This window comes from Oncorhynchus tshawytscha, linkage group LG25, assembly GCF_018296145.1.
Source record: "Oncorhynchus tshawytscha isolate Ot180627B linkage group LG25, Otsh_v2.0, whole genome shotgun sequence".
NCBI lineage: Eukaryota > Metazoa > Chordata > Actinopteri > Salmoniformes > Salmonidae > Oncorhynchus > Oncorhynchus tshawytscha.
In genome coordinates, this window is record NC_056453.1 from 12,022,690 (window position 1) to 12,048,056 (window position 25,367).

Genomic DNA, 25,367 nt, shown 5'->3' on the forward strand with positions numbered 1-25,367 from the left:
ACAGACAGACAGACAGACAGACAGACAGACAGACAGAAGAGAGAGAAAGAGAGAGAGACAGAGAGAGAAGACAGACAGACAGACAGACAGACAGACAGACAGACAGACAGACAGACAGACAGACAGACAGACAGACAGACAGACAGACAGACAGACAGACAGACAGACAGACAGACAGACAGACAGACAGAAGAGAGAGAAAGAAATAGAGAAAAGAGAGAGATGGGGAGTTGGCTCTTTAGTCAAACAACAATCACACGTGATTTTTGAAGTTCTCTTTAAAAAAATTAATTGGACAATTTTTTAACATACTTTGTGTTAGTAGAACTGAGCAGAACATACTTGTCTCACCTTTCACCTCACTGTTCAACTGACAGCTGGGGCGCGTTCCTCTGCCCAGGCGTTGCTGACTACTGCCAGATTTTACAACGCCTATAAAGGTATTTATCAGGTAAGGTATCAGCTAAACACATCATATATTATCGCAATCTGTCAGTCGATTACACAGTTGATGACGTCGCACGCAACCATTGGTTGATGCATGTAAATTCTGAACAAGGGAGCGCGACCATTAGCTACAGTTTATCTTGCACAGAGTACTTGGCCACACCAATTGGTTGCTCACTGCCTTGCCACTTGTCACACTGCCGCTGCGTAATCCAATTGAGTTCTTATAGCTGGAGTCTAAAAATAGTCCAAATTAACAGAAACACAGTATGGACATGTAATTAGGTGTGAGTACAGAACGTTATATGCGATGGAGAAATGTGTTATTTCCGCTCTGTCGTGTGGTGGAATTATAGATGGATAGATGAAAAGTCGCCTGATAGGCTAGAAAAATTTGCCGATGGAGAGCACAGCCACAGGTGGAATGCCATGTGATGCTTGAGGGGATTACATTCGAGCTGCAGGTATTCTGAAGAAATTAAGAGGGACTTCAGATATCGAATGAATTAAGGTAAAGTTTTGGGTTTAATTGGATATAATTCCTCAAAATTATAGACCTACATCTATTCTACACAAATGTGGTATTCTATGAATGCGTAAAAATTCCGTACCACAGCCAATGATTGAATGCCGATATGTTATTGGGAGTTAATTGTAGGTTTAGCTTTCCATTAGGTAGTTAACAGTTGAATTGCAACAGTTTCTTGACAATGGCCTAGTAGGCATGATCTCAACCTAAAGATATCTTATCTTTAGTAAAGCAGATATGTTACGGTGTCATTTTAGCAATATTGGGCAATAGATTTTTATATTTTGTGTTTTATATGAAATGACAGCATACATATAGCCAGTTATCATGCCTTTATGTCCAAATTTATGTCCAAATTGAGAGAAAAAAAATGAATTCCAGTTTGTCTACAAATTAATAATTTATATGTTGGATTCACGTTTCCACCTCAACCAAAATCTCAGTTAAATCAAATTAAACTTAAATTAAACGTAAATTTGATTTAGGCCTAATCATATTCTTTAACTTAGATTTTTGGTTGAGTTGGAGATGTGAATCCAACATGACTGATTAATTTGAAAAACAAACTGGAATTAAAGCCAGACTAAGTCAGTGGGACAGATGGAACTATCCAAGCGGAAGATAAATCTCCTTCTAATGTTGATATTTGGTTCCATTGATAACCGAGCAGAATTCAATATCACGTTTGAAATACAATAAATAGCCTATTAACGTGTAGACAAGTTAACAAATGTGACCAACCGGCTCAAATCGGGTCTTTATATAGCAACATTTAAAATTGTGTTTTTTACATTGGATAAAAGTAGAGACTCAGAGCTACAAAATGGTATATCATACACCACAGTTGAGGTACAATGGGAAAGTAATTCTGCTTTGAAAGTTGATAAACTTGTAACCTCACTTTAGAGAAAATGGCCCTTGAATGTTTTGGTACACCTACTGGAGAGCACTTTTTCGTCTACACCCATTCAGCATTGTTTACACCCGCTTAAGCTTTATCCCCACCCAGCTCTTTATTAAGGATTCAGATGTGAGGCCATGTACTAAACAACCAAAGATTAAGACTAACGGCTGGTTTATACTAAGGGTGTGTTCGTAAATTCAATCTGGAGTGCCAGAATGTGCTCAGAGTGCGCTCGTAAACTCATAGCGTTGTCAAATTGTCCATTTGTTCTGAACGCACACTGGACACTCTGGCGGAGGAGTAGGGTTGATCCGAATGTTCTGATCTAACAGCAGTCAAGCACCCAAGCTAGGGGAAAGGAGGATACCTAGTCAGTTGTCCAATTTAATGTATCTTCCACATTTAACCAAACCCCTTTGAACCAGAGAGGTGCGGGGGGCTGCGTCTTCGGTGTCCGGGGAACACTGACTTAGCTAACTAGTTAATGTTGGCTAGCTTGCTAGCAGTGGCGATTTTAGCATGTAAATCTTGGTGGGGCAAATAAAATAAATGTGTGATGCATGCCAGCAAAGCCACTACACAACAACAAACAATACATTTAATTGCACTATAATGGTGACAAACAGTGCACAGAAACTCATTCACCGTTCATTAAGCCTCATTTACTGCCTTTTAAAGAACATAGCTGATATGGCTGACTTGCTTAAACAACTGTGGTTTCTACTAACAATTTAAATGTACAAACTATGGCATAAGGGGGCAACAAGCGGATAAGAGGCAATCCGTAATTTCGATTAAGACATTAATGAGTGAGCAATGACGGACATAGGCAATAAAACTATTTGTTCAGCACTTTTGAAATGTACAGCGACAGAATTCCGAACGTGGGCCATTCTTACAGTGTACTCCCTGTACAACAAGTCAGAGCCGTAGGATGAATAAAGAGGGCATATAAACAGACAATGAAAGCTCTTACAATATTCAATGATTATACATTTCTCTAAAACAGGTTATGGGCAAACAAGCACACACCGGCCACGAATGATGTGTTTACAATACCGCATGAGTGAAAATAGACCAAATTATTAGGAAGTAGATTTAATCTTTATCTAAATCACAACAATAGACACAGTCTGCTTAAACAAATAACACACAAACCATTATACGTTTACATGTCTTTATTGAACACACCGTGTAAACATTCACAGTGTCGGGTGAAAAAAGTATGTCAACCCTTGCATTTAATAACTGGTTGACCCTCCTTTGGCAGCAATAAACTAAACCAAACGTTTTCTGTAATTGCGGAGCAGACCTGCACAACGGCCAGGAGACATTTTGGACCATTCATCTTTACAAAACTGTGTCAGTTCAGCAATATTCTTAGGATGTCTGGTGTGAACCACTCTCAAGGTCATGCCACAGCATTTTAAACCAGGTTGAGGTCAGGACTCTGACTGGGCCACTCCAGAAGGCATATTTTCTTCTGTTGAAGCCATTCTGTTGTTGATTTACTTTTGTGTTTTGGGTTGTTATCCTGTTGCATCACCCAACTTCTGTTGAGCTTCAATTGGTGGACAGATAGCCTTACATTCTCCTGCAAAATGTCTTGATAAACTTGGGAATTCATTTTTCCGTCGATGATAGCAAGCTGTCCAGGCCCTGAGGCAGCAAAGCAGCCCCAAACCATGATGCTCCCTCCACCATACTTTACAGATGGGATGAGGTTTTGATGTCGGTGTGCTGTGACATTTTTTTCTCTACATATAGAGTTGTGTGTTCCTTCCAAACAACTCAACTGTAGTTTCATCTGTCCACAGAATGTTTTGCCAGTAGCGCTGTGGAACATCCAGGTGCACTTTTGCGAACTTCGGATGTGCAGCAATGTTTTTTTTGGACAGCAGTGGCTTCTTCTGTGGTGTCCTCTCATGAAAACTATTCTTGTTTATTGTTATACATATCATAGATTTGTCCACAGAGATGTTAGCATGTTCCAGAGATTTTTGTAAGTCTTTAGCTGACACTCTAGGAGTCTTCTTAACCTCATTGAGCATTCTGCACTGTGCTCTTGCAGTCATCTTTGCAGGACGGCCACTCCTAGGGAGAGTAGCAACAGTGCTGAACTTTCTCAATTTGTCTTACCGTGGACTGATAAACATCAAGACTTTTAGAGATACCTTTGTAACCCTTTCCAGCTTTATGCAAGTCAACAATTCTTAATCTTGGGTCTTCTGAGATCTCTTTTGTTCGAGGCGTGGTTCACGTCAGGCATTGCTTCTTGTGAATAGCAAACTCACAATTTGTGATTTTTGTTTTTATTTTTATAGGGCAGAGCAGCTCTAACCAACATCTTCAATCTCGTCTCATTTATTGGACTCCAAGTTAGCTGACTCCTGACTCCAATTAGCTTTTGGAAAAGTCATTAATCTAGGGGTTCACATATTTTCCAACCTACACTGTGAATGTGTAAATTATGCATTCAATATAGACAAGAAAAATACAATTATGTGTGTGCTATTAGTTTAAGCACACTGTCTATTGTCGTGACTTAGATGAAGATCAGATCAAATTATATGACTAATTTATGCAGAAATCCAAATCATTCCAAAGGGTTCACATACTTTTTCTTTCCACTGTATGTGCTCTTCAGATATGAGATTGCTTTGTTCTAAATCCTTATTTTTGGCATCCAATTAAATGTTCTCTAAACCTTCTGTTCCATGTTTTTGTACTGCTTCTCTATTTTTTAGCATATGTGGGGGTTTTGTATGCATAAACACTTCTCTGAACGACATACTTCACATAGAGATGGAATTCATGATTCATTCAAGTCTCATTTTGCTGTGTAACACAATCTGTGGTAAACATACAATTTTTTCTTCACACCTTCCGCAGCGTGACATTTTCTGTGAATACTCTAACGACTTGGATCCAACAGTGGTACTGTGGCTTCAGAAAGTATTCACATCCCTTGACTTTTTCCACATTTTGTTGCGTTAAAGTATGACTTTGTTGTCTTCAAGTATGACTTTGTTGTGTTAAAGTATGACTAAAATTGATTCAATTTAGATTATTTTTGTCACTTGCCTGCACACAATATCCCATAATGTCAAAGTGGAATTATTTTTTTTCAAATAAATAAGAAATGAAAAGCGGGAATGTTTTGAGTCAATAAGTATTCACTTCCTTTGTTATGGCAGGCCTAAATAAGTTCAGGAGAAAAAATGAGCTTAACAAGTCACATAATAATTTGCATGAACTCACTCTGTGCGCAATAATCGTGTTGAACATGATTTGTTACTGACTACCTCGTCTCTGTACCCCACACATACAATTATCTGTAAGGTCCCTCAATCTAGAAGTTAATTTCAAACACAAATTCAACCACAAAGACTAGAGGTTTTCCAATACCTCTCGAAGAAGTGCAAGTGGTTGATATATATATATATATATATATATATATATATTATTTTTTTTCTCCATGCATTGAATATCCCTTTGAGCACGGTGAAGTTATTAATTACATTTTGGATGGTGTATAAAATACACACAGTCACTACAAAAATACAGGCATATTTTAACTCCGTTGCCGGAGAGGAAGGGAACCACAGGGATTTCACCACGAGGCCAACTTTACAACAGTTAAAAGTTCAAATCAAAATCAAATGTATTGGTCACATACGTGATTATCGGATATTATTGCGGGTGTAGCGAAATGCTTGTTCTTCTAGCTCCGACAGTGCAGTAATATGTATCAGTTACCCAAAATAAACAGAACTCTAAGTAAGGAATGGATTAAGAATATATACATATATGTCAGAGTGGCATTGGACTAAGATACAGTGGCATAGTATAGAATTCAGTATGTACATATGAGATGGGTGACGCAATATTTACACACAATTGAAGTGACCAAGATAGTATAGAGTGCAATTTATACATATGAGATGAGTAATGCAAGATATGGAGACATTATTAAAGTGGCCAGTGATTCCTAATCTATGTCTATAGGTAGCCACCTCTGATGTGCTAGTGATGGCTGTTTAGGAATCTGATGGCCTTGAGATGGAAGCTGTTGTTCAGTCTCTCTGTCCCAGATTTAATGCACCTGTACTGACTTCGCCTTCTGGATGATAGTGGAGTGAACAGGCAGTGGCTGGGATGGTTGATGTCTTTGATGATCTTTTTGGCCTTCCTATGGCATCGGGTGCTGTAGGTGTCCCGGAGGGCAGGAAATTTGCCCCCAGTAATGCGTTGGGCAGACCGCACCTCCCTCTGGAGAGCATTGCGGTTGTGGGTGGTGCAGTTGCCGTACCAGGCGGTGATGCAGCCCGGCAGGATGCTCTCAATTTCCACCTTCTCCACTGCGGTCCCGTCAATGTGGATAGGGGGGTGGTCCCTCTTATGTTTCCTGAAGTCCACAATCATCTCCTTAGTTTTGTTGACATTGCGTGAGAGGTTATTTTCTTGGCAACATACTCGCAGAGCCTCTTCACCTCTTCCCTGTAGGCTGTCTCATCGTTGTTGGTAATCAAACCTACTACTGTTGTGTCGTCTGCAAACTTGATTGAGTTGGAGGCGTGCTTGGCCACACGGTCATGGGTGAACAGGGAGTACTGGAGGGGGCTGAGCACGCACAATTGTGGGGCCCCAGTGTTGAGTATCAGCGAAGAGGTGTTGTTTCCTGCCAACACCTTTGGGCGATCCATCAGGAAGTCCAGGGCCCAGTTGCACAGGGCACGGTTCAGAACCAAGTAATCAAGCTTGATGATGAGCTTGGAGGGTACTATGGTGTTGAATGCTGATCTATAGTCAATGAACAGCATTCTTACATAGGTATGCCTCTTGTCCAGATGGGACAGGGCAGTGTGGTGGCAATTGCTTCGTCTGTAGATCTATTGGGCCGGTAAGCAAATTGAAGTGGGTCTAGGGTGGCAGGTAAGGTGGAGGTGATATGATCCTTGACTAGTCTCTCAAAGCACTTCATGATGACAGTTGAGTGCTACGGTGCGATAGTCAATTAATGGCTGTGATAGGAGGAAACTGAGGATGGATAAACAATACTGTTACTCCACAACACTAATCTAACTCACAGAGGTAAAAAATAGGAAGTCTGTACAGAATAAAAATATTCCAAAACATGCATCCTGTTTGCAAACAAGGCACTAAAGTAGGACTGCAAAAAATATAGCAAAGCAATTCACTTTTTGTCCTGACTACAAAGTGTTATGTTTGGGACAAATCCAATACAACACATTACTGAGTACCACTCTCCATATTTTCAAGCATAGTGGTGGCTGTATTATGTTATGGGTATGCTTCTAATCTTTAAGGACTGGAGTGTTTTTTTAGGGTAAAAAAATTAAAAGAATGGAGCTAAAGCATAGGCAAAATTCTAGAGGAAAACCTGGTTCAGTCTGCTTTCCACCAGACACTGGGAGGTGATTTCACCTTTCAGCAGGACAATAACCTAGAACATAAGACCAAATCTACACTGGAGTTGCTTATCAGGAGACAATGAATGTTCCTGACTGACCGAGTTACAGCTCTGACTTAAATGTCATTTAAAATCTATGGCAAGACCTGAAAATGGATGTCTAGCAATAATCAACACCAGTTGGACAGAGCTTGAAGAATTATTTTTAAACAAAGTCGGCAAATGTTGCACCATCCAGGTGTGGAAAGCTCTTAGACTTACCCAGAAAGACTCACAGCTGTCATCACTGCCAAAGGTGCTTATACAAAGTATTGACTCAGGGGGTGTGAAGGGTTATATCAATTAGTTTTTAGGGTTATGTCAATTAGTTTTTAGGGTTATGTCAATTAGTTTTTTTTTTTTTTTTCAATTTTATTTTCAATACATTTGCAAACATTCCTGAAAACATGTTTTCCCTTTGTCATGATGGGGTATTGTGTGTAGATGGGTAAGTGTTTTGTATTTAATGCATTTCGTATTTAGGCTGTAGTACAACAAGATGTGGAACAAGTCAAGGGGTGTGAATACTTTCTGAAGGCTTCAGCTCAGTCTTTTAGTATGAATACCTATTTTGTTATCCCTGACTCACAGCACCAACAAGGCCGTACAAATTTATGGTATAACTGTGACGATGACGTCACCACAAATCACTTCCTACATATTTTGTAGACATGTCTCTACCTGCAGGAACCAGAGTTGCTAGACTACCAATTAAAGCATTGACGTTTATTGGATCATAGTACCGTATATCCTTTGATTTTCAGGGATGACATATAGCTACATTCATGTAGCTACACTCATCACACAGTCAGTGTATAACTTCACAACTTGGAGAAAAGTGAACCAGTATCCCTCTAACATGAGGTTTTATACTGAACAAAGATCTGAACTCAACATGTAAAAGTGTAAAGTGTTGGTCCCATGTTTTCATGAGCTGAAATAAAGGTTTCCAGAAATGTTCTATACGCGCCAAAAGCCTATTTCTCTCCAATTCTGTGCGCATATTAGTTTACATCCGTTAGTGGGCATTTCTCCTTTGCTAAAATAATCCATCCACCTGACAGGAGTGGTATATCAAGAGGCTGATTAAACAGCGTGATCATTACACAGGTGCATCTTGTGATGGGGACAATGAAAGGCCACTCTTTAATGTGCAGTTTTGTAACACAACACAGATGTCTCAAATTTTGAGGGAGCGTGCAATTGCCATGCTGACTGCAGGAATGTCCACCAGGCTGTTGCCAGATAATTTAATGTTCATTTCTTTACCATAGGCCGCTTCCAACGTCCTTTTTCGAGAATTTGGCAGTACGTCCAACCAGCCTCACAACCGCAGACCACGTGTCTGGCGTCATGCGGGCGAGCGGTTTGCTGATGTCAACCTTGGGAACAGAGTGCCCCATGGTGGTGCGGTTATGGTATGGGCAGGCATAAGCTACGGACAACAAACACAATTTCAATTTTATCGATGGCCATTTGAATGCACAGAGATACCGTGACAAGATCCTGAGTCCCGTTGTCGTGCCGTTCATCCGCCAGCATGATAAATCACGGCCCCATGTCGAAAGATTCGTTGAAATGGTTGCATGTTGCATGTTATATTTTTGTTCAGTGTCATTTGATAAGTCACAGAACCTCAGCCGGATGCTACCACAGTCACGTCTCATTGTAACGCTTCACAGTCACCTTGGTGAGGAGAGGGAGACAAATGAAAGGCACAGAGAGTAGCCATATCAGAGCAAATCCTCCAGGCTCTGCGGAAGCCTATTACATGGCAAACTGAAAGCTCATCGTGTGAAAGCACCGGTGTGCATGTGTGAGAGAGGGAAAGGGGGGGATGAACAGGTGGCTAGAGAAGGGGAGGGGGCGTCTATATTGCTTTGCATGAGCCCTTTAGTCCGATCAATCACCTCACTCATTGTAGATAATCATCCATAGCTACTTGTCTAAATGGACCAAATTTACTGTTCTCCTAGTATCTCTGTCTTGTCAAAGAAAAAGATCACTTTGAGCTAATAGTTTAAGCAATTAGATAATATGGTGGTGTGGACTCTTCAATAATTTATGGAAACAATCAAGTTTTGTGCGTTCAACAATTTTCATTGTACTCCAAATAACGGCCTCGCATATTCTGTCACAGAGTCTATGATGAAACAACATGTATTGCTCATATTAAGCTATTACAGCGTTTTGAGGCAGAAATTCCGAAAAATGATTTAGATAATATATGACTGTATCTACCCATGGCTGTGTCCCCCCCAGGATGGGCACGTTCGTGACCCTGGCGGAGGTGCTGGAGGCCCGGGGGTCACCTCTGGAGGAGGATGAGGTATGGTGTCTGCTACTAGGCACCGCCGAGGCCTTAATGGAAATCTCTCACAAAGGTACCTGGACATATTTATATGCTTTTCCGGACCAATGATAATACACACCGGCAGAATCTTTTGACCTTAAAGGGATTGTTAACACCCACGTGTGTCAGATGTTTGCAGTCCTCCATAAGTGGTATTATGTTGAGCTGACTTTCATATCCCATGACTTGTTTTTGTATATGCATCTTTATGCATGAGAAGAAATAGGCCTCAAACCCGAGATGATTGGGAAGGGTAGGCAACACAACGTCATGCTCTACTTCTAATAGTTTTGTCTTTTGTCCTCTCGACAGGTCCTGGTAACATGTGCAGTGTACTGAGCCCTGGCTCAGTGCTGCTGTCAGCCACTGGGAACCTTGCTTTCAAGAGCTGTCCCCGGTCAGAGAACCTTGGTTCCTTCACTGCTCCAGAGGTACAGGAGGGGCACGCTGCCTCCAACAGGACTGCCTCGGAGAAGGTGCTCAATGAACCCCTGATCGCAACGTCATCGCATCTCACTGCATAATCCCATTTCATATCCGTCTGTACTATATGGCCAACTCCGATGGTCTCCGTTGGCTTGACATCTCGCCACTGTTTTGGTTCTCGACCTTTGGCTTTGGATCTGTCTCTGTCAGTTAGCGTGTACGTTCGTCACACGCAGTGTCTCAGATGGCGCGGGCCCGATTTTGACGAAGCTTGGGTGAATGATGCGTCTTACGGTTTACAAAATTACACTGATTGACCAGATAACATGCGATTGAAAATGCAAACTTTGTAAGGTCACGCCCACACCCCGTTTGACCTAAAGTCATGAAATGTGGTACATAGGTCCCTCTCCTTACAAGGAACAAATTTGCCTCAGGGACCCAAGAGGTCCGCCCTGATGGATTTAGAATTTTGTGAAAAACACTTAAAACGCTACTCCTCTAGCACCAAATAACCGGCATGTTTACTGTTGCCTTGTTTTTCTCTTTGTTTTCTTCAGATGATTGTATATTCCCTAGGAATGACCCTCTTCTGGTCCGTTGATTATCAACTACCTCAAAACCAGCCCATTCAGCTGAGTGACAACCTGAACAACCTCTTGCTGAGTATGTGTGAGGACACGGTCCACAGACGAGCAGATCTTGTGACCGTGCTGGAGACCTGTGAACAGCACATCAAGGCTGCTCAACTGCCCCTACCAGAGAAGCTCATCAGACAGCTAGTACAAGATGTCTTCAGGGACTCTGTGAGTCACCCACATTCCCTTTTTGGTTTAGGCAATGCACCTGTAGTCAGTATAGTTGTCACTCTACACTCCATGTGCTGACCAGCACACTGACATTATAGGCTCACATTTTCTAGAAATAAATTGGCCTCTATTCCATATTGTGACAATACTGGCTGCTTGCAACTCTATCTTGGCTACAATCTACAGCTGGGTTTCAATTGAGATCATATTGATTTGAGACATGGTTATTTTTAAGGATAGGTCAGTGCAACTTATCTAATTCATCATCTGTCATTCTATTGTGTTTTCTAGGTTGATCATGTGTCCATGGCTGAGATTGGTCCTCAACTTACTGACAGGAGTCAGATGGTCAGAGAGAGGCTTCACAGTCTCTCAGGAAGTGCCTCGTATCATAACTCCACCTGGGCACTGAGAAACAGAAGCACCCCAACATTCCAAGCTGAGCTCAGCAGAGGGTAAGAACCTAGCAGTCGCCTTTCAAACAACAAAAGGCACATCTTGACCGGAATACACATATTATCAGCTTTACAAGTGTGTGTATATATATATATATATATATATATATATATACAGTGCCTTGAGAAAGTATTCGGCCCCCTCAGGCTTCAAACATAAAGATATAAAACTGTATTTTTTTGTGAAGAATCAACAACAGGTGGGACACAATCATGAAGTGGAACGACATTTATTGGATATTTCAAACTTTTTTAACAAATCAAAAACTGAAAAATTGGGCGTGCAAAATTATTCAGCCCCTTTACTTTCAGTGCAGCAAACTCTCTCCAGAAGTTCAGTGAGGATCTCTGAATGATCCAATGTTGACCTAAATGACTAATGATGATAAATACAATCCACCTGTGTGTAATCAAGTCTCCGTATAAATGCACCTGCACTGTGATAGTCTCAGAGGTCCGTTAAAAGCGCAGAGAGCATCATGAAGAACAAGGAACACACCAGGCAGGTCCGAGATACTGTTGTGAAGAAGTTTAAAGCCGGATTTGGATGCAAAAAGATTTCCCAAGCTTTAAACATCCCAAGGAGCACTGTGCAAGCGATAATATTGAAATGGAAGGAGTATCAGACCACTGCAAATCTACCAAGACCTGGCCGTCCCTCTAAACTTTCATCTCATACAAGGAGAAGACTGATCAGAGATGCAGCCAAGAGGCCCATGATCACTCTGGATGAACTGCAGAGATCTACAGCAACAATCAGTCGTATATTGCACAAATCTGGCCTTTATGGAAGAGTGGCAAGAAGAAAGCCATTTCTTAAAGATATCCATAAAAAGTGTCCTTTAAAGTTTGCCACAAGCCACCTGGGAGACACACCAAACATGTGGAAGAAGGTGCTCTGGTCAGATGAAACCAAAATTGAACTTTTTGGCAACAATGCAAAATGTTATGTTTGGCGTAAAAGCAACACAGCTCATCACCCTGAACACACCATCCCCACTGTCAAACATGGTGGTGGCAGCATCATGGTTTGGGCCTGCTTTTCTTCAGCAGGGACAGGGAAGATGGTTAAAATTGATGGGAAGATGGATGGAGCCAAATACAGGACCATTCTGGAAGAAAACCTGATGGAGTCTGCAAAAGACCTGAGACTGGGACGGAGATTTGTCTTCCAACAAGACAATGATCCAAAACATAAAGCAAAATCTACAATGGAATGGTTCAAAAATAAACATATCCAGGTGTTAGAATGGCCAAGTCAAAGTCCAGACCTGAATCCAATCGAGAATCTGTGGAAAGAACTGAAAACTGCTGTTCACAAATGCTCTCCATCCAACCTCACTGAGCTCGAGCTGTTTTGCAAGGGGGAATGGGAAAAAATTTCAGTCTCTCGATGTGCAAAACTGATAGACATACCCCAAGCGACTTACAGCTGTGATCGCAGCAAAAGGTGGCGCTACAAAGTATTAACTTAAGGGGGCTGAATAATTTTGCACGCCCAATTTTTCAGTTTTTGATTTGTTAAAAAAGTTTGAAATATCCAATAAATGTCGTTCCACTTCATGATTGTGTCCCACTTGTTGTTGATTTTTCACAAAAAAATACAGTTTTATATCTTTATGTTTGAAGCCTGAAATGTGGCAAAAGGTCGCAAAGTTCAAGGGGGCCGAATACTTTCGCAAGGCACTGTATATATATATAAGGGATAGTTCACCCAACTGTCTATGGACAATAAGTTAAAGATTTTCATCCCTGTAATCTGTATATTTCTTTCTCCCAGAATTCCCCAAGGGTCACGTCACAGAGAGAGTTACTGCAGCTATCAGTCACGTAGCCCCTCTAGCCCGTACCTGGATGGCTTTCGCCGTGGCAGCGTCAGACCTGTACCATACACATATCTAAACGAGTCCACGGTCAGTCTTAATGAAAAGAAAGCCAAGGTATGATATCATAGTGAGTCGTGTGAAATATCGGGTTGACATTTTAGTAGCTCTTAATGTTTCGATTCGTTATTTCTGCAGGATATGGGTCCTGAGTTCATTCGAAAGTTAGACGAGCCTCTGGTTGTCTTGGAGCTGCCCGGATCCATTGTGGTAATTATGGCTTTATCATCGGCTAGTGGTCTGGCCTGCTCAGGTCAGGCCTCACCACCTCTTCTTATCCAGGCTGCATCACATCCGGCTGTGATTGGGAGTCCCATAGGGGCGGCACACAATTGGCCCAGCGCCGTTCGGGTTTGGCCCGTGGTGGGCCGTCATTGTAAATAAGAATTTGTACTTAACTGACTTGCCTAGTTAAATAAAAGGTGAAACCATTTTTTTTTTTAAATCAAGAGCTACATCAAATGCCTTTTATCATCAGCCCAACTGTCATCCATCGGTCTTCACATGAATCACTCTCTTTCTGTCTCTTAATCCAGTCAAAGAAAGGGAAGTCTCCCTCCTCTATGAGGGAGCTGAGTGTGGTCATGCCAAACGGACAGAGCATCCTGGTCAAGTGCGACGTCAAGTCAGGAGGAGGGGATGTCTTTGATATGATTGTTGCCCACTCCAATCTGGTGGAGCACTTCTACTTTGGCCTTGCTTACATTGATGGTAATTCACAAATATTGCATGTCGTTTACTGGGAAACAGTTCATTGAGGTGTTTTGTTGGGTCATGTATGGCTGTTGTCTTTACATGGTTCGTGTGTTAAAAAGGTCACTCTTCCTTTTTACCTCTCGGTTTTAGACCATGAGTTTTTCTTCCTGGAAAATGACACAAAGATATCCAAGGTCGCCCCCGACAGTTGGAAGAAAGTGCCTACCTGCACTTTTGTCCTTTTCTTCAGGGTGAAATTCTTTGTCCACGACATCTCTCTCCTTTTGTAAGTACCTCGCATCCGCTCGTGCTTACAGTGTATTGTATTGTATTCAAAGTCGGCCGATGGAATTCATAGAGGTCAGGCAATGTTGCAGATTGTCCACTGCTTTCTCCATGGAAGCAAATTGTGTGTGACTGGGGTTTTTTGGCAGGCACAAACTGACTCGTCACCAGTACTACCTACAGCTGAGGAAGGATATACTGGAGGACAGGTTGGCCTGCCATGAAGAGACAGGCCTATATCTGGGTGCCTTGGCTCTCCAAGCAGAGTATGGAGACTGCATGCCTGAGGTATTTTATACATTTTATTTGAGTTATATGGTTATACAGTATCTTTGATATCCTGTATAGTCACCTGATTGACAAGGTCTAGGTGGATTCTTCTGCATATTTACAGTACCCGTCACAAGGTTGGACACACCTACTCATTCAAGGGTTTTTCTTTATTTTTACTATTGTCTACATTGTAGAAGACATCGACTATGAAATTACAAATATGGAATCATGCAGTAAACAAAGTGTTAAACAAATCAAAATATATTTTATATTTGAGATTCTTCAAAGTAGCCACCCTTTGCCTTGATGACAGCTTTGCACACTCTTGGCATTATCTCAACCAGCTTCATGAGGTAGTCACCTGGAATTAATTTCAGTTAACAGGTGTGTCTTGTTAGAAGTTAATTTGTGGAATTGCATTTGAGCCAACCAACCTCAACCCAATGGAGATAGTTTGAGATGAGTTGGACCGCAGAGTGAAGGAAAAGCAGCCAACAAGTGCTCAGCATATGTGAGAACTCCTTCAATACTGTTGGAAAAGCTTTCCTCATGAAGCTGGTTGAGAGAATGTCAAGAGTGTGCAAAGCTGTCGTCAAGGCAAAGGGTGGCTACTTTAAAGAATCTCAAATGTAAAATATATTTTGATTTGTTTAACACTTCTTTTTGGTTACTACATGATTCCATATGTGTTATTTCATAGTTGTGATGTCTTCACTATTATTCTACAATGTAGAAAATAGCAAAAATAAAGAAAAACCCTTGAATGAGTAGGTGTCCAAACTTTTGACTGGTACAGTAAGTAGATATTACCTTGTAAATACTACGGCTGGGCAGAATTGGGCACAGTTAATTGAATATCCGGATATCTAAACGGATTTTAGTATTAAATTACTTGAAAGAGTTTTCATTTTTGGAGCCACATTTTTTTTTGCCCTAAAATTAATGAGCATAATAAAAAAATCCCCATCAAAATCCTTCGGTTTAAGCTAGCGATAGCTGCAGAATGGAGCCGCATCTCAATTCACCGCATCCGCCCATTTCGGCCTTCCGCATCTGCGGTGGAAAGTGACAGGCTACAGTGCTGTTTGTCAGCCCAGGACACATCCAGACAATCTTCTCAGGAAAACGTCTGTAGCATCAGAATGTGCCTAATAACCACTACATGGAAAGAGTCGACTTTCACAAACACAATGGTGTTCTCCGTTTTGCTCTACGACGCGCACAAGTGTCACGGGACTCTTCTGTATACGGTGTCGCCGATGTGCCAATTTTTGTCTGTGCCGTCCAAACCGTTTGGGCTACAAACTAATATGACCCCATTGTGGAAAGGGGAGACTCACAGGCAGGGCGGTGTTCTCTGTTCTGCTCTACGTCCCCCACAAGTATCATGGGACTCGTCTGTTATTAACCCATACAAATGAATGGAGGTAATTTTGTGCCAATTTTAAAAAAGAGGTTAAATGTGTCCCCGCAATTTTTTCCCCTGAGCTTTCGAATATTTCCTAGATAAAAAAAAATGACACTTCAAAACCCTTATGATGTATTATTTTTTGCTGACTTTTTTTTTGCCATTTATGAATGTGGTATTCAATGTGTTTCTATGGGCTATAATATTAAAGGCCAAATTCAATATTTTATCCAACAATTAAAAAATAAACATACAGGGGGTCCTAATATTCTAAATCAAATAACTTAATGATCCTCAGTATGACCAACCTAAAATAATTCCATGTGTTAGCTTAGTAGAACCCCCGCCCCCCCCAAACGCTTAGACTTTTAGAGGTTAGCAAAGAAAAAGCTGTCTAAATTAAATAAACATTTCTTTGTCCCATTTTTACCTAAAAGGACATACCATGACTTTTAAAGTTCTGAATTTAATAAAACAAACTTTTGAATGTTTTTTTTAAGGGTGTGTTGAGCTACTCTTGTGCTACGTCTGCACATTTAGACCTCCAGGCTGCCCTGACATGATCGGCATGACACGGATCCATGCAAAACATTCCAGAAAACCTTTTTGTAAGAGAATCATGGAAAATCGGACTTCTCTTCTCGCTGTTGCTTTTAGCCAAACTACCGGAGAAAAGCAGAATGTTCGCTGAATGTTCGCAGAATGCTCTGCCGTGTGCATTTGCGTCATTCTGATTGGTCGAGAGTCAAGAGCAAAAAAAAAGCTTATTATTATTACAAATTTTGACTGTCATAAAAATGTCATTATATTATTTGAATATTAAAATAATTTCAAATGCCCATCCATGGTAAATATTTTGTAATATTAGCTCTAGTAATGTTATAGTTGAGTGATGACGAAATGTGATCTGATATTTTCCAAAGGTTTATGGGAGGAACTACTATCGACCAGACCAGTACGTTGCCAAGAGCGTCATGGAGAAAAGAGCCTTGCCTTACCTAAAGGAGGAATTGCTACGGTTACATGTCAATAACTCCACAATGAGTACTGACGAGTCCGAACTTGAGTTCCTAAAGGTAACATGAGCCAATGAAAACACAACATAGAGTTATGGTGTGTTATAGCGTACAGTGCATTCAACAAATATTCAGAACCTTTGACTTTTTCCAAATTTTGTTATGTTACAACCAAGATTGAACTCTTTGGCCTGAATGCCAAACGTCTCGCCTGGAGGAAACCTGGCACCATCCCTATGGTGAAGCATAGGGTGGCAGCATTAGGCTGTGGAGATGTTTTTCTGTGGCAAGGACTGGGAGACTAGTCAGGATCAAGGGAAAGATGAACGTAGCAAAGTACAGAGAGATCGTTGATGAAAACTTGCTCCAGAGCACTCAGGACCTCAAACTGGTTCACCTTCCAAAAGGACAACGACCCGAAGCACTCAGCCACGATAATGTAGGAGTGGCTTCGGGACAAGTCTCTGAATGTCCTTAACGTGCCAGAGCCCGGACTTGAATCCGATCTAACATATCTGGAGAGACCTGAAAATAGCTGTGCAGTGACGCTCCCCATCCAACCTGACAGAGCTTGAGGGAGAAGAGAGGAATGGGAGAAACTCAAATACAGGTGTGTCAAGCTTCTAGCCTCATGTGGAAAAGGTCAAGGGGTCTGAATACTCTGAATGCACTGTATACATACACTATATATACAAAAGAACGTTGACACATCTTCAAATTAGTGGATTCTGCTATTTCAGCCACACCCGTTGCTGACAGTTGTATACAATCAAGCACACAGCCATAGACAAACACAGGCAGGAGAATGGCCTTACTTAATAGCTCAGTGACTTTCAACGTGGCACCGTCATAGGATGCCACCTTTCCAACATGTCAGTTCGTCAAATATATACCCTGCTAGAGTAGCTCCAGTAAATTGTAAGTGCTGTTTTGTGAAGTGGAAACATCTCGGAGCAACAATGGCTCAGCAACAAAGTGGTAGGCCACACAAGCACTCAGAACTGGACCAAGCGTAGACTTGAGTGGTGTAAAGCTCACTGCCATTGGACTCTGGAGCAGTGGAAATGCTTCATTAAATAGTACCCGCAAAACACCAGTCTCAAAGTCAACAGTGACGAGGCGACTCCGGGATGCTGGCCTTCTAGTCAGAGTTCCTCTGTCGAATGTCTGTGTTCTTTTGCCCATCTTAAACTTTTCTTTTTATTGGCCAGTGTGAGATATGGCTTTTTCTTTGCAACTCTGCCTAGAAGGTCAGCATCCCAGAGTCGCCTCTTCACTGTCGATGTTGAGACTGGTGTTTTGCGGGTACTATTTAATGAAGCTGCCAGTTGAGGACTTGTGAGCCGTCTGTTTCTCAAACTAGACACTCTAATGTACTTGTCCTCTTGCTCAGTTGTGCACCGGGGCCTCCCACTCCTCTTTCTATTCTGGTTAGAGCTAGTTTGCACTGTTCTGTTAAGGGAGTAGTACACAGTGTTGTACGAGATCTTCAGTTTCCTGGCAATTTCTCACATGGAATAGCCGTCATTTCTCAGAACAAAAATAAACTGACGAGTTTCAGAAGAAAGTACTTGTTTCTGGTCATTTTCATTAATGTAATCGAACCCACAAATGCTGACGCTCCAGATACTCAACTATTCTAAAAAAAAGGCCAGCTTTATTGCTTCTTTAATCAGAACAACAGTTTTCAGCTGTGCTAACATACTTGCAAAAGGGTTTTCTAATGATCAATTAGCCTTTTAAAATTATAAACTTGGATTAGCTAAAACAACATGCCATTGGAACACAGGAGTGATGGTTGCTGATAATGTCTCTCTGTACGCCTATGTATATATTCAATTTAAAAATCAGCCGTTTCCAGCTCCAATAGTCATTTACCACATTAACAATGTCTACACTGTATTTCTGGTCAATTTGATGTTATATTAAATGGACAAAATATGTGATTTTCATTCAAAAAGAAGGACATTTCTAGGTGACCACAAACTTTTTGAACGGTCGTGTGTCTATATACACTGCTCAAAAAAATAAAGGGAACACTAAAATAACACATCCTAGATCTGAATTAATGACATTTTTATTAAATACTTTTTTCTTTACATAGTTGAATGTGCTGACAACAAAATCACACAATGGAAATCAAATTTATCAACCCATGGAGGTCTGGATTTGGAGTCACACTCAAAATTAAAGTGGAAAACCACACTACAGGCTGATCCAACTTTGATGTAATGTCCTTAAAACAAGTCAAAATTAGGCTCAGTAGTGTGTGTGGCCTCCACGTGCCTGTATGACCTCCCTACAACGCATGGGCATGCTCCTGATGAGGTGGCGGATGGTCTCCTGAGGGATCTCCTCCCAGACCTGGACTAAAGCATCCACCAACTCCTGGACAGTCTGTGGTGCAACGGGGCGTTGGTGTATGGAGCGAGACATGATGTCCCAGATGTGCTCAATTGGATTCAGGTCTGGGCTGGCCAGTCCATAGCATCAATGCCTTCCTCTTGCAGGAACTGCTGACACACTCCAGCCACATGAGGTCTAGCATTGTCTTGCATTAGGAGGAACCCAGGGCCAACCGCACCAGCATATGGTCTCACAAGGGGTCTGAGGATCTCATCTCAGTACCTAATGGCAGTCAGGCTACCTCTGGCGAGCACATGGAGGGCTGTGCGGCCCCCCAAAGAAATGCTACCCCACACCATGACTGACACACCGCCAAACCGGTCATGCTGGAGGATGTTGCAGGCAGCAGAATGTTCTCCACGGCGTCTCCAGACTGTCACATCTGTCACATGTGCTCAGTGTGAACCTGCTTTCATCTGTGAAGAGCACAGGGCGCCAGTGGCGAATTTGCCAATCTTGGTGTTCTCTGGCAAATGCCAAACGTCCTGCACGGTGTTGTAAGCACTACCCCCCACCTGTGGACGTCGGGCCCTCATACCACCCTCATGGAGTCTGTTTCTGACCGTTTGAGCAGACACATGCACATTTGTGGCCTGCTGGAGGTCATTTTGCAGGGCTCTGGCAGTGCTCCTCCTTGCACAAAGGTGGAGGTAGCGGTCCTGCTGCTGGGTTGTTGCCCTCCTACGGCCTCCTCCATATCAGCAGCATCGTGAGGAAGGCGCAGCAGCGCCTCTTCAACCTCAGGAGGCTGAAGAAATTCGGCTTGTCACCAAAAGCACTCACAAACTTCTACAGATGCACAATCGAGAGCATCCTGCGGGCTGTATCACCGCCTGGTATGGCAACTGCACCGCCCTCAACCGTAAGGCTGAGGGTAGTGAGGTCTGCACAACGCATCACCGGGGCAAACTACCTGCCCTCCAGGACACCTACACCACCCGATGCTACAGGAAGGCCATAAAGATCATCAAGGACATCAACCACCCGAGCCACTGCCTGTTCACCCCGCTGCCATCCAGAAGGCGAGGTCAGTACAGGTGCATCAAAGCTGGGACCGAGAGACTGAAAAACAGCTTCTATCTCAAGGCCATCAGACTGTTAAACAGCCACCACTAACATTGAGTGGCTACTGCCAACACACTGTCAATGACACTGACTCTACTCCAGGGAATTGATGGGAAATGATGTAAATATATCACTAGCCACTTTAAACAATGCTACCTTATATAATGTTACTTACCCTACATTGTTCATCTCATATGCATACGTTGATACTGTACTCTATATCATCGACTGCATCCTTATGTAATACATGTATCACTAGCCACTTTAACTATGCCACTTGGTTTACATACTTATCTCATATGTATATACTGTACTCGATATCATCTACTGTATCTTGCCTATGCTGCTCTGTACCATCACTCATTCATATATCCTTATGTACATATTCTTTATCCCCTTACACTGTGTATGACAGTAGTTTTTTTTTTGAATTGTTAGTTAGATTACTTGCTCGTTATTACTGCATTGTCGGAACTAGAAGCACAAGCATTTCGCTACACTCGCATTAACATCTGCTAACCATGTGTATGTGACAAATAAAATTTGATTTGATTTGATTTGATCTCCTGATGTACTGGCCTGTCTCCTGGTAGCGCCTCCATGCTCTGGACTCTACGCAGACAGACACAGCAAACCTTCTTGCCACAGCTCGCATTGATGTGCCATCCTGGATGAGCTGCACTACCTGAGCCACTTGTGTAGGTTGTAGACTCCGTCTCATGCTACCACTAGAGTGAAAGCACCGCCAGCATTCAAAAGTGACCAAAACATCAGCCAGGAAGCATAGGAACTGAGAAGTGGTCGTGGTCTCCACCTGCAGAACCACTCCTTTATTGGGGGTGTCTTGCTAATTGCCTATAATTTCCACCTGTTGTCTATTCCATTTGCACAACAGCATGTGAAATGTATTGTCAATCAGTGTTGCTTCCTAAGTGGACAGTTTGATTTCACAGAAGTGTGATTGACTTGGAGTTACATTGTGTTGTTTAAGTGTTCCCTTTATTTTTTTGAGCAGTGTATAAAATGGTTGTCAGTCTCATTAATTCCATACTACTAATATGTGGACTAACATTCTTAGCCCGTGCGGGAATCTTGCACGTCGGCCGTTCTAACGTCTAACATCTTACTTCCTCCCAGGCCACCCAGCAGCTTCCTGAGTATGGCGTTCTGTTCTACCGCGTGGGTCGCGAGAAGAAGCCAGTCATCGGAGAACTGATCTTAGGAGTGTGTGCCAAAGGAGTCATAGTGTATGAGGTTAAAGATAGCTCCCGCTCCACAAGTCAGACATTCCACTGGCGGGAAACGGCCAGTATTTCCTCCTCTGTGAGTATCATGCCTTTTTATGATAATGCAAACACAGTTTTTTCATTGGAGTTACACTTTATTGAAGGGAACTGAGGAATGTTGAAAGTGAACGTTTACTGAATATACTGAACAAAAATATGAACGCAGCAATTTCAAACATTTTACTGAGTTGAAGTTCACATAAGGAAATCTCAGTCAATTTAAATAAATAAATTAGGCCCTAATCTATAGATTTCACAAGACCGCGAATAAAGATATGCATCTGTTGATCACATATACTTTAAAAGAGGTAGGGGCGTGGATCAGAAAACACATCTCCTTTGCATAGGTTGATAGGGGCCTATGGAATGTTGTCCTACTCCTCTTCAATGGCTGTGCGAAGTTGTTGTATATTAGCGGGAACTGGAACACAATTTCATACATGTCGATCCAGAGCATCCCACACATGCTCAATGGTTGACATATCTGGTGAGTATGCAGGACATGGAAGAACTGGGACATTTTCAACTTCCAAGAATTGTGTACAGATCCTTGCGACATAGGGCTGTGGATGAATGGCACGACAATGGACCTCACGGTATCTCTGTGCATTCAAATTCCCGTCAATACAATGCAATTGTGTTCGTTGTCCATAGCTTATGCCTGCCCATACCATGATCGTATCGTCTGAGATCCCTAAAGATTGGAAAGCTGCCGCGGTCATCCCCCTCTTCAAAGGGGGAGACACTCTAGACCAAAACTGTTACAGACCTAAATCTATCCTACCCTGCCTTTCTAAAGTTTTCGAAAGCCAAGTTAACAAACAGATCACCGACCATTTCGAATCCCAACGTTCCTTCTCCGCTATGTAATCTGGTTTCTGAGCTGGTCAAGGGTGCACCTCAACCACGCTCAAGGTCCTAAACGATATCATCACCGCCATTGATAAAAGACGATACTGTGCAGCCGTTTTCATCGACCTGGCCAAGGCTTTCGACTCTGTCAATCACCGCACTCTTATCTGCAGACTCAACAGCCTTGGTTTCTCAAATGACTGCCTCGCCTGGTTTACCAACTACTTCTCAGATAGAGTTCAGCGTGTCAAATCGGAGGGCCTGTTGTCCGGACCTCTGGCAGTCTCTATGGGGGTGCCACAGGGTTCAATTCTAGGGCCGACTCTTTTCTCTGGATGTATCAATGATGTCGCTCTTGCTGCTGGTGATTCTCTGATCCACCTCTATGCAGATGATACCATTTTGTATACTTCTAGCCCTTCTTTGGACACTGTTAACAAACGTCCAGACGAGCTTCAATTCCATACAACACTCCTTCAGTGGCTTCCAACTGCTCTTAAATGCTATTAAAACTAAATGCATGCTCTTCAACCAATCTCTGCCCGCACCGGCCGCCCATCTAGCATCACTATTCTGGACGGTTCTGACTTAGAATATGTGGACAAACTCTCCTTACAGACTTACATTAAGCATCTCCAATCCAAAAATGAAATCTAGAATTGGCTTCCTATTTCGCAACAAATCATCCTTCACTCATGCTGCCAAACATACCCTCATAAAACTGATGTAATTTACAAAATAGCCTCCAACACTCTACTCAGCAAATTGGATGTAGTCAATCACAGTGCCATCTGTTTTGTCATCAAAGCCCCATATACTACCCACCAGTGTGATCTGTATGCTCTCGTTGGCTGGCCCTCGCTTCATATTCGTTGCCAAACCCACTGGCTCCAGGTCATCTATAAGTCTTTGCTAGGTAAAGCCCCGCCTTATCTCAGCTCACTGGTCACCATAGCAGCACCCACCCGTAGCACACGCTCCAGCAGGTATATTTCACTGGTCATCCCCCACGACAACTCCTCATTTGGCCGCCTTTCTTTCCAGTTCTCTGCTGCCAATGACTGTAACGAATTGCAAAAAACACTGAAGCTATATCGCCCTCAATAACTTTAAGCATCAGCTGTCAGAGCAGCTTACCCATCATTGCACCTGTACACAGCCCATCTATAAATAGCCCACCCAACTACCTCGTCCCCATATTGTTATTTATTTTTTGCTCCTTTGCACCCCAGTATCTCTACTTGCACATTCATCTTCTGCACATCTATCAATCGTGTTTCATTGCAAAATTGTAATTATTTTGCCACTATGGCTTATTTATTGCCTTACCTCCCTAATCTTACTCCATTTGTACACACTGTATATAGACTTTTCTATTGTGTTATTGACTGTATGTTTGTTTATCCAATGTGTAACTCTGTGTTGTTTGTGTTGCAATACTTTGCTTTTTCTTGGCCAGGTTGTAAATGAGAACTTGTTCTCAACTGACCTATCTGGTTAAATAAAGGTGCAATAAAATAAAACATTTAATTAAAAATCTGTGGCATTGTGTTGTGTGACAAATCTGCACATTTTATTTGTCTTTTATTGTCCCCGGCACAAGGTGCACCTGTGTACTGATCCTGCTGTTTAGCTTCTTGATATGCCACACCTGTCAGGTGGATAGATTATCTTGGCAAAGGAGAAATGCTCACTAACAGGGATATTGTCACGCCCTGGTCTTAGTATTTTGTGTTTTCTTTATTATTTTGGTCAGGCCAGGGTGTGACATGGGTTATTTATGTGGTGTGTTTTGTCTTGGGGTTTTTGTAGGTTATGGGATTGTGGTATAGTAGAGTTGTCTAGGTAAGTCTATGGTTGCCTAGAGTGGTTCTCAATCAGAGGCAGGTGTTTATCGTTGTCTCTGAATGGGAACCATATTTAGGCAGCCATATTCTTTGAGTGTTTCGTGGGTGATTGTTCCTGTCTCTGTGTTTGTTTGCACCAGATAGGGCTGGTTTGGTTTTTCACGGTACGTTTTGTATTGTTCGTTATTATTATCTTTATTAAAGAGGTATCGAAATAACCACGCTGCATTTTGGAGGAAGAGGAGGAAGAAAACCTTAACAGATATAAACATATTTGCACAAAATTGGAGATCAGGTCTGCTGAAATTTTAACATTGTAAATTCTGTGCAACTTCCCAGAGAAAGTTTACTGTGAATGCTGAGGCTGTACCCGCTTTACGTTACACTTTTAACAGTGGCCAAGTAGTCTACTGTGGCTATTTGATCATAATACCAGAGTGGCCTACCATCAAAAGCAATGTAGATAATAGATCTTATAACATTAACATAAAAATAGCTGTTCTGTCATTCAGCCAACAGTAGCAGCCAATGTGTGATGTTCAATGTAGGCCAACATTCCATGAGACATGCAGGGCTTGACGTTAACCTGATTATCTACTTGTCCTCCAGACAAGGAGGTAACTGAAAATGTTTTTGTTTGATACAAGAAACCACTTTACAAAATTAAATGCACTATTATTCCCATTACCATTTATTACAGTGAATCAGACAAATTATGCTACCCTCTGCCTATTGGCTACTTAGCTAATTCAAGCCTGTCTCAAAATACAACAATGCCCCTTTAAGAACAATTATCTCTTTACCTGACTCACTTTCCAACTCCAAGAGGGCTGTCGTGTGCCTTTTACTGAGCGGCTTCCGTCTGGCCACTACCATAAAGGCCTGATTGGTGGAGTGCTGCAGAGATGGTTGTCCTTCTAGAAGTTTCTCCCACCTCCACAGAGGAACTCTGGA

The 25,367-nt window shown here is 42.1% G+C and overlaps 1 protein-coding gene across 1 annotated transcript in view; it reads left to right on the forward strand.

Moving 5' to 3' along the window:
* The first annotated feature begins 711 nt into the window (after positions 1-711).
* Positions 712-25,367, forward strand: part of LOC112224209 (FERM and PDZ domain-containing protein 2-like) — a 46,808-nt gene continuing 22,152 nt past the window's right edge. Inside the window, exons 1-12 of the mRNA XM_042306155.1 lie at positions 712-958; positions 9,616-9,737; positions 10,019-10,182; positions 10,693-10,938; positions 11,233-11,396; positions 13,177-13,336; positions 13,418-13,489; positions 13,816-13,990; positions 14,126-14,261; positions 14,410-14,548; positions 16,865-17,017; positions 21,566-21,751. Coding sequence (XP_042162089.1) covers positions 9,617-9,737; positions 10,019-10,182; positions 10,693-10,938; positions 11,233-11,396; positions 13,177-13,336; positions 13,418-13,489; positions 13,816-13,990; positions 14,126-14,261; positions 14,410-14,548; positions 16,865-17,017; positions 21,566-21,751 — 1,716 coding nt within the window. The 5' untranslated portion in view covers positions 712-958; position 9,616. The remainder of the gene's footprint in view (positions 959-9,615; positions 9,738-10,018; positions 10,183-10,692; positions 10,939-11,232; positions 11,397-13,176; positions 13,337-13,417; positions 13,490-13,815; positions 13,991-14,125; positions 14,262-14,409; positions 14,549-16,864; positions 17,018-21,565; positions 21,752-25,367) is intronic.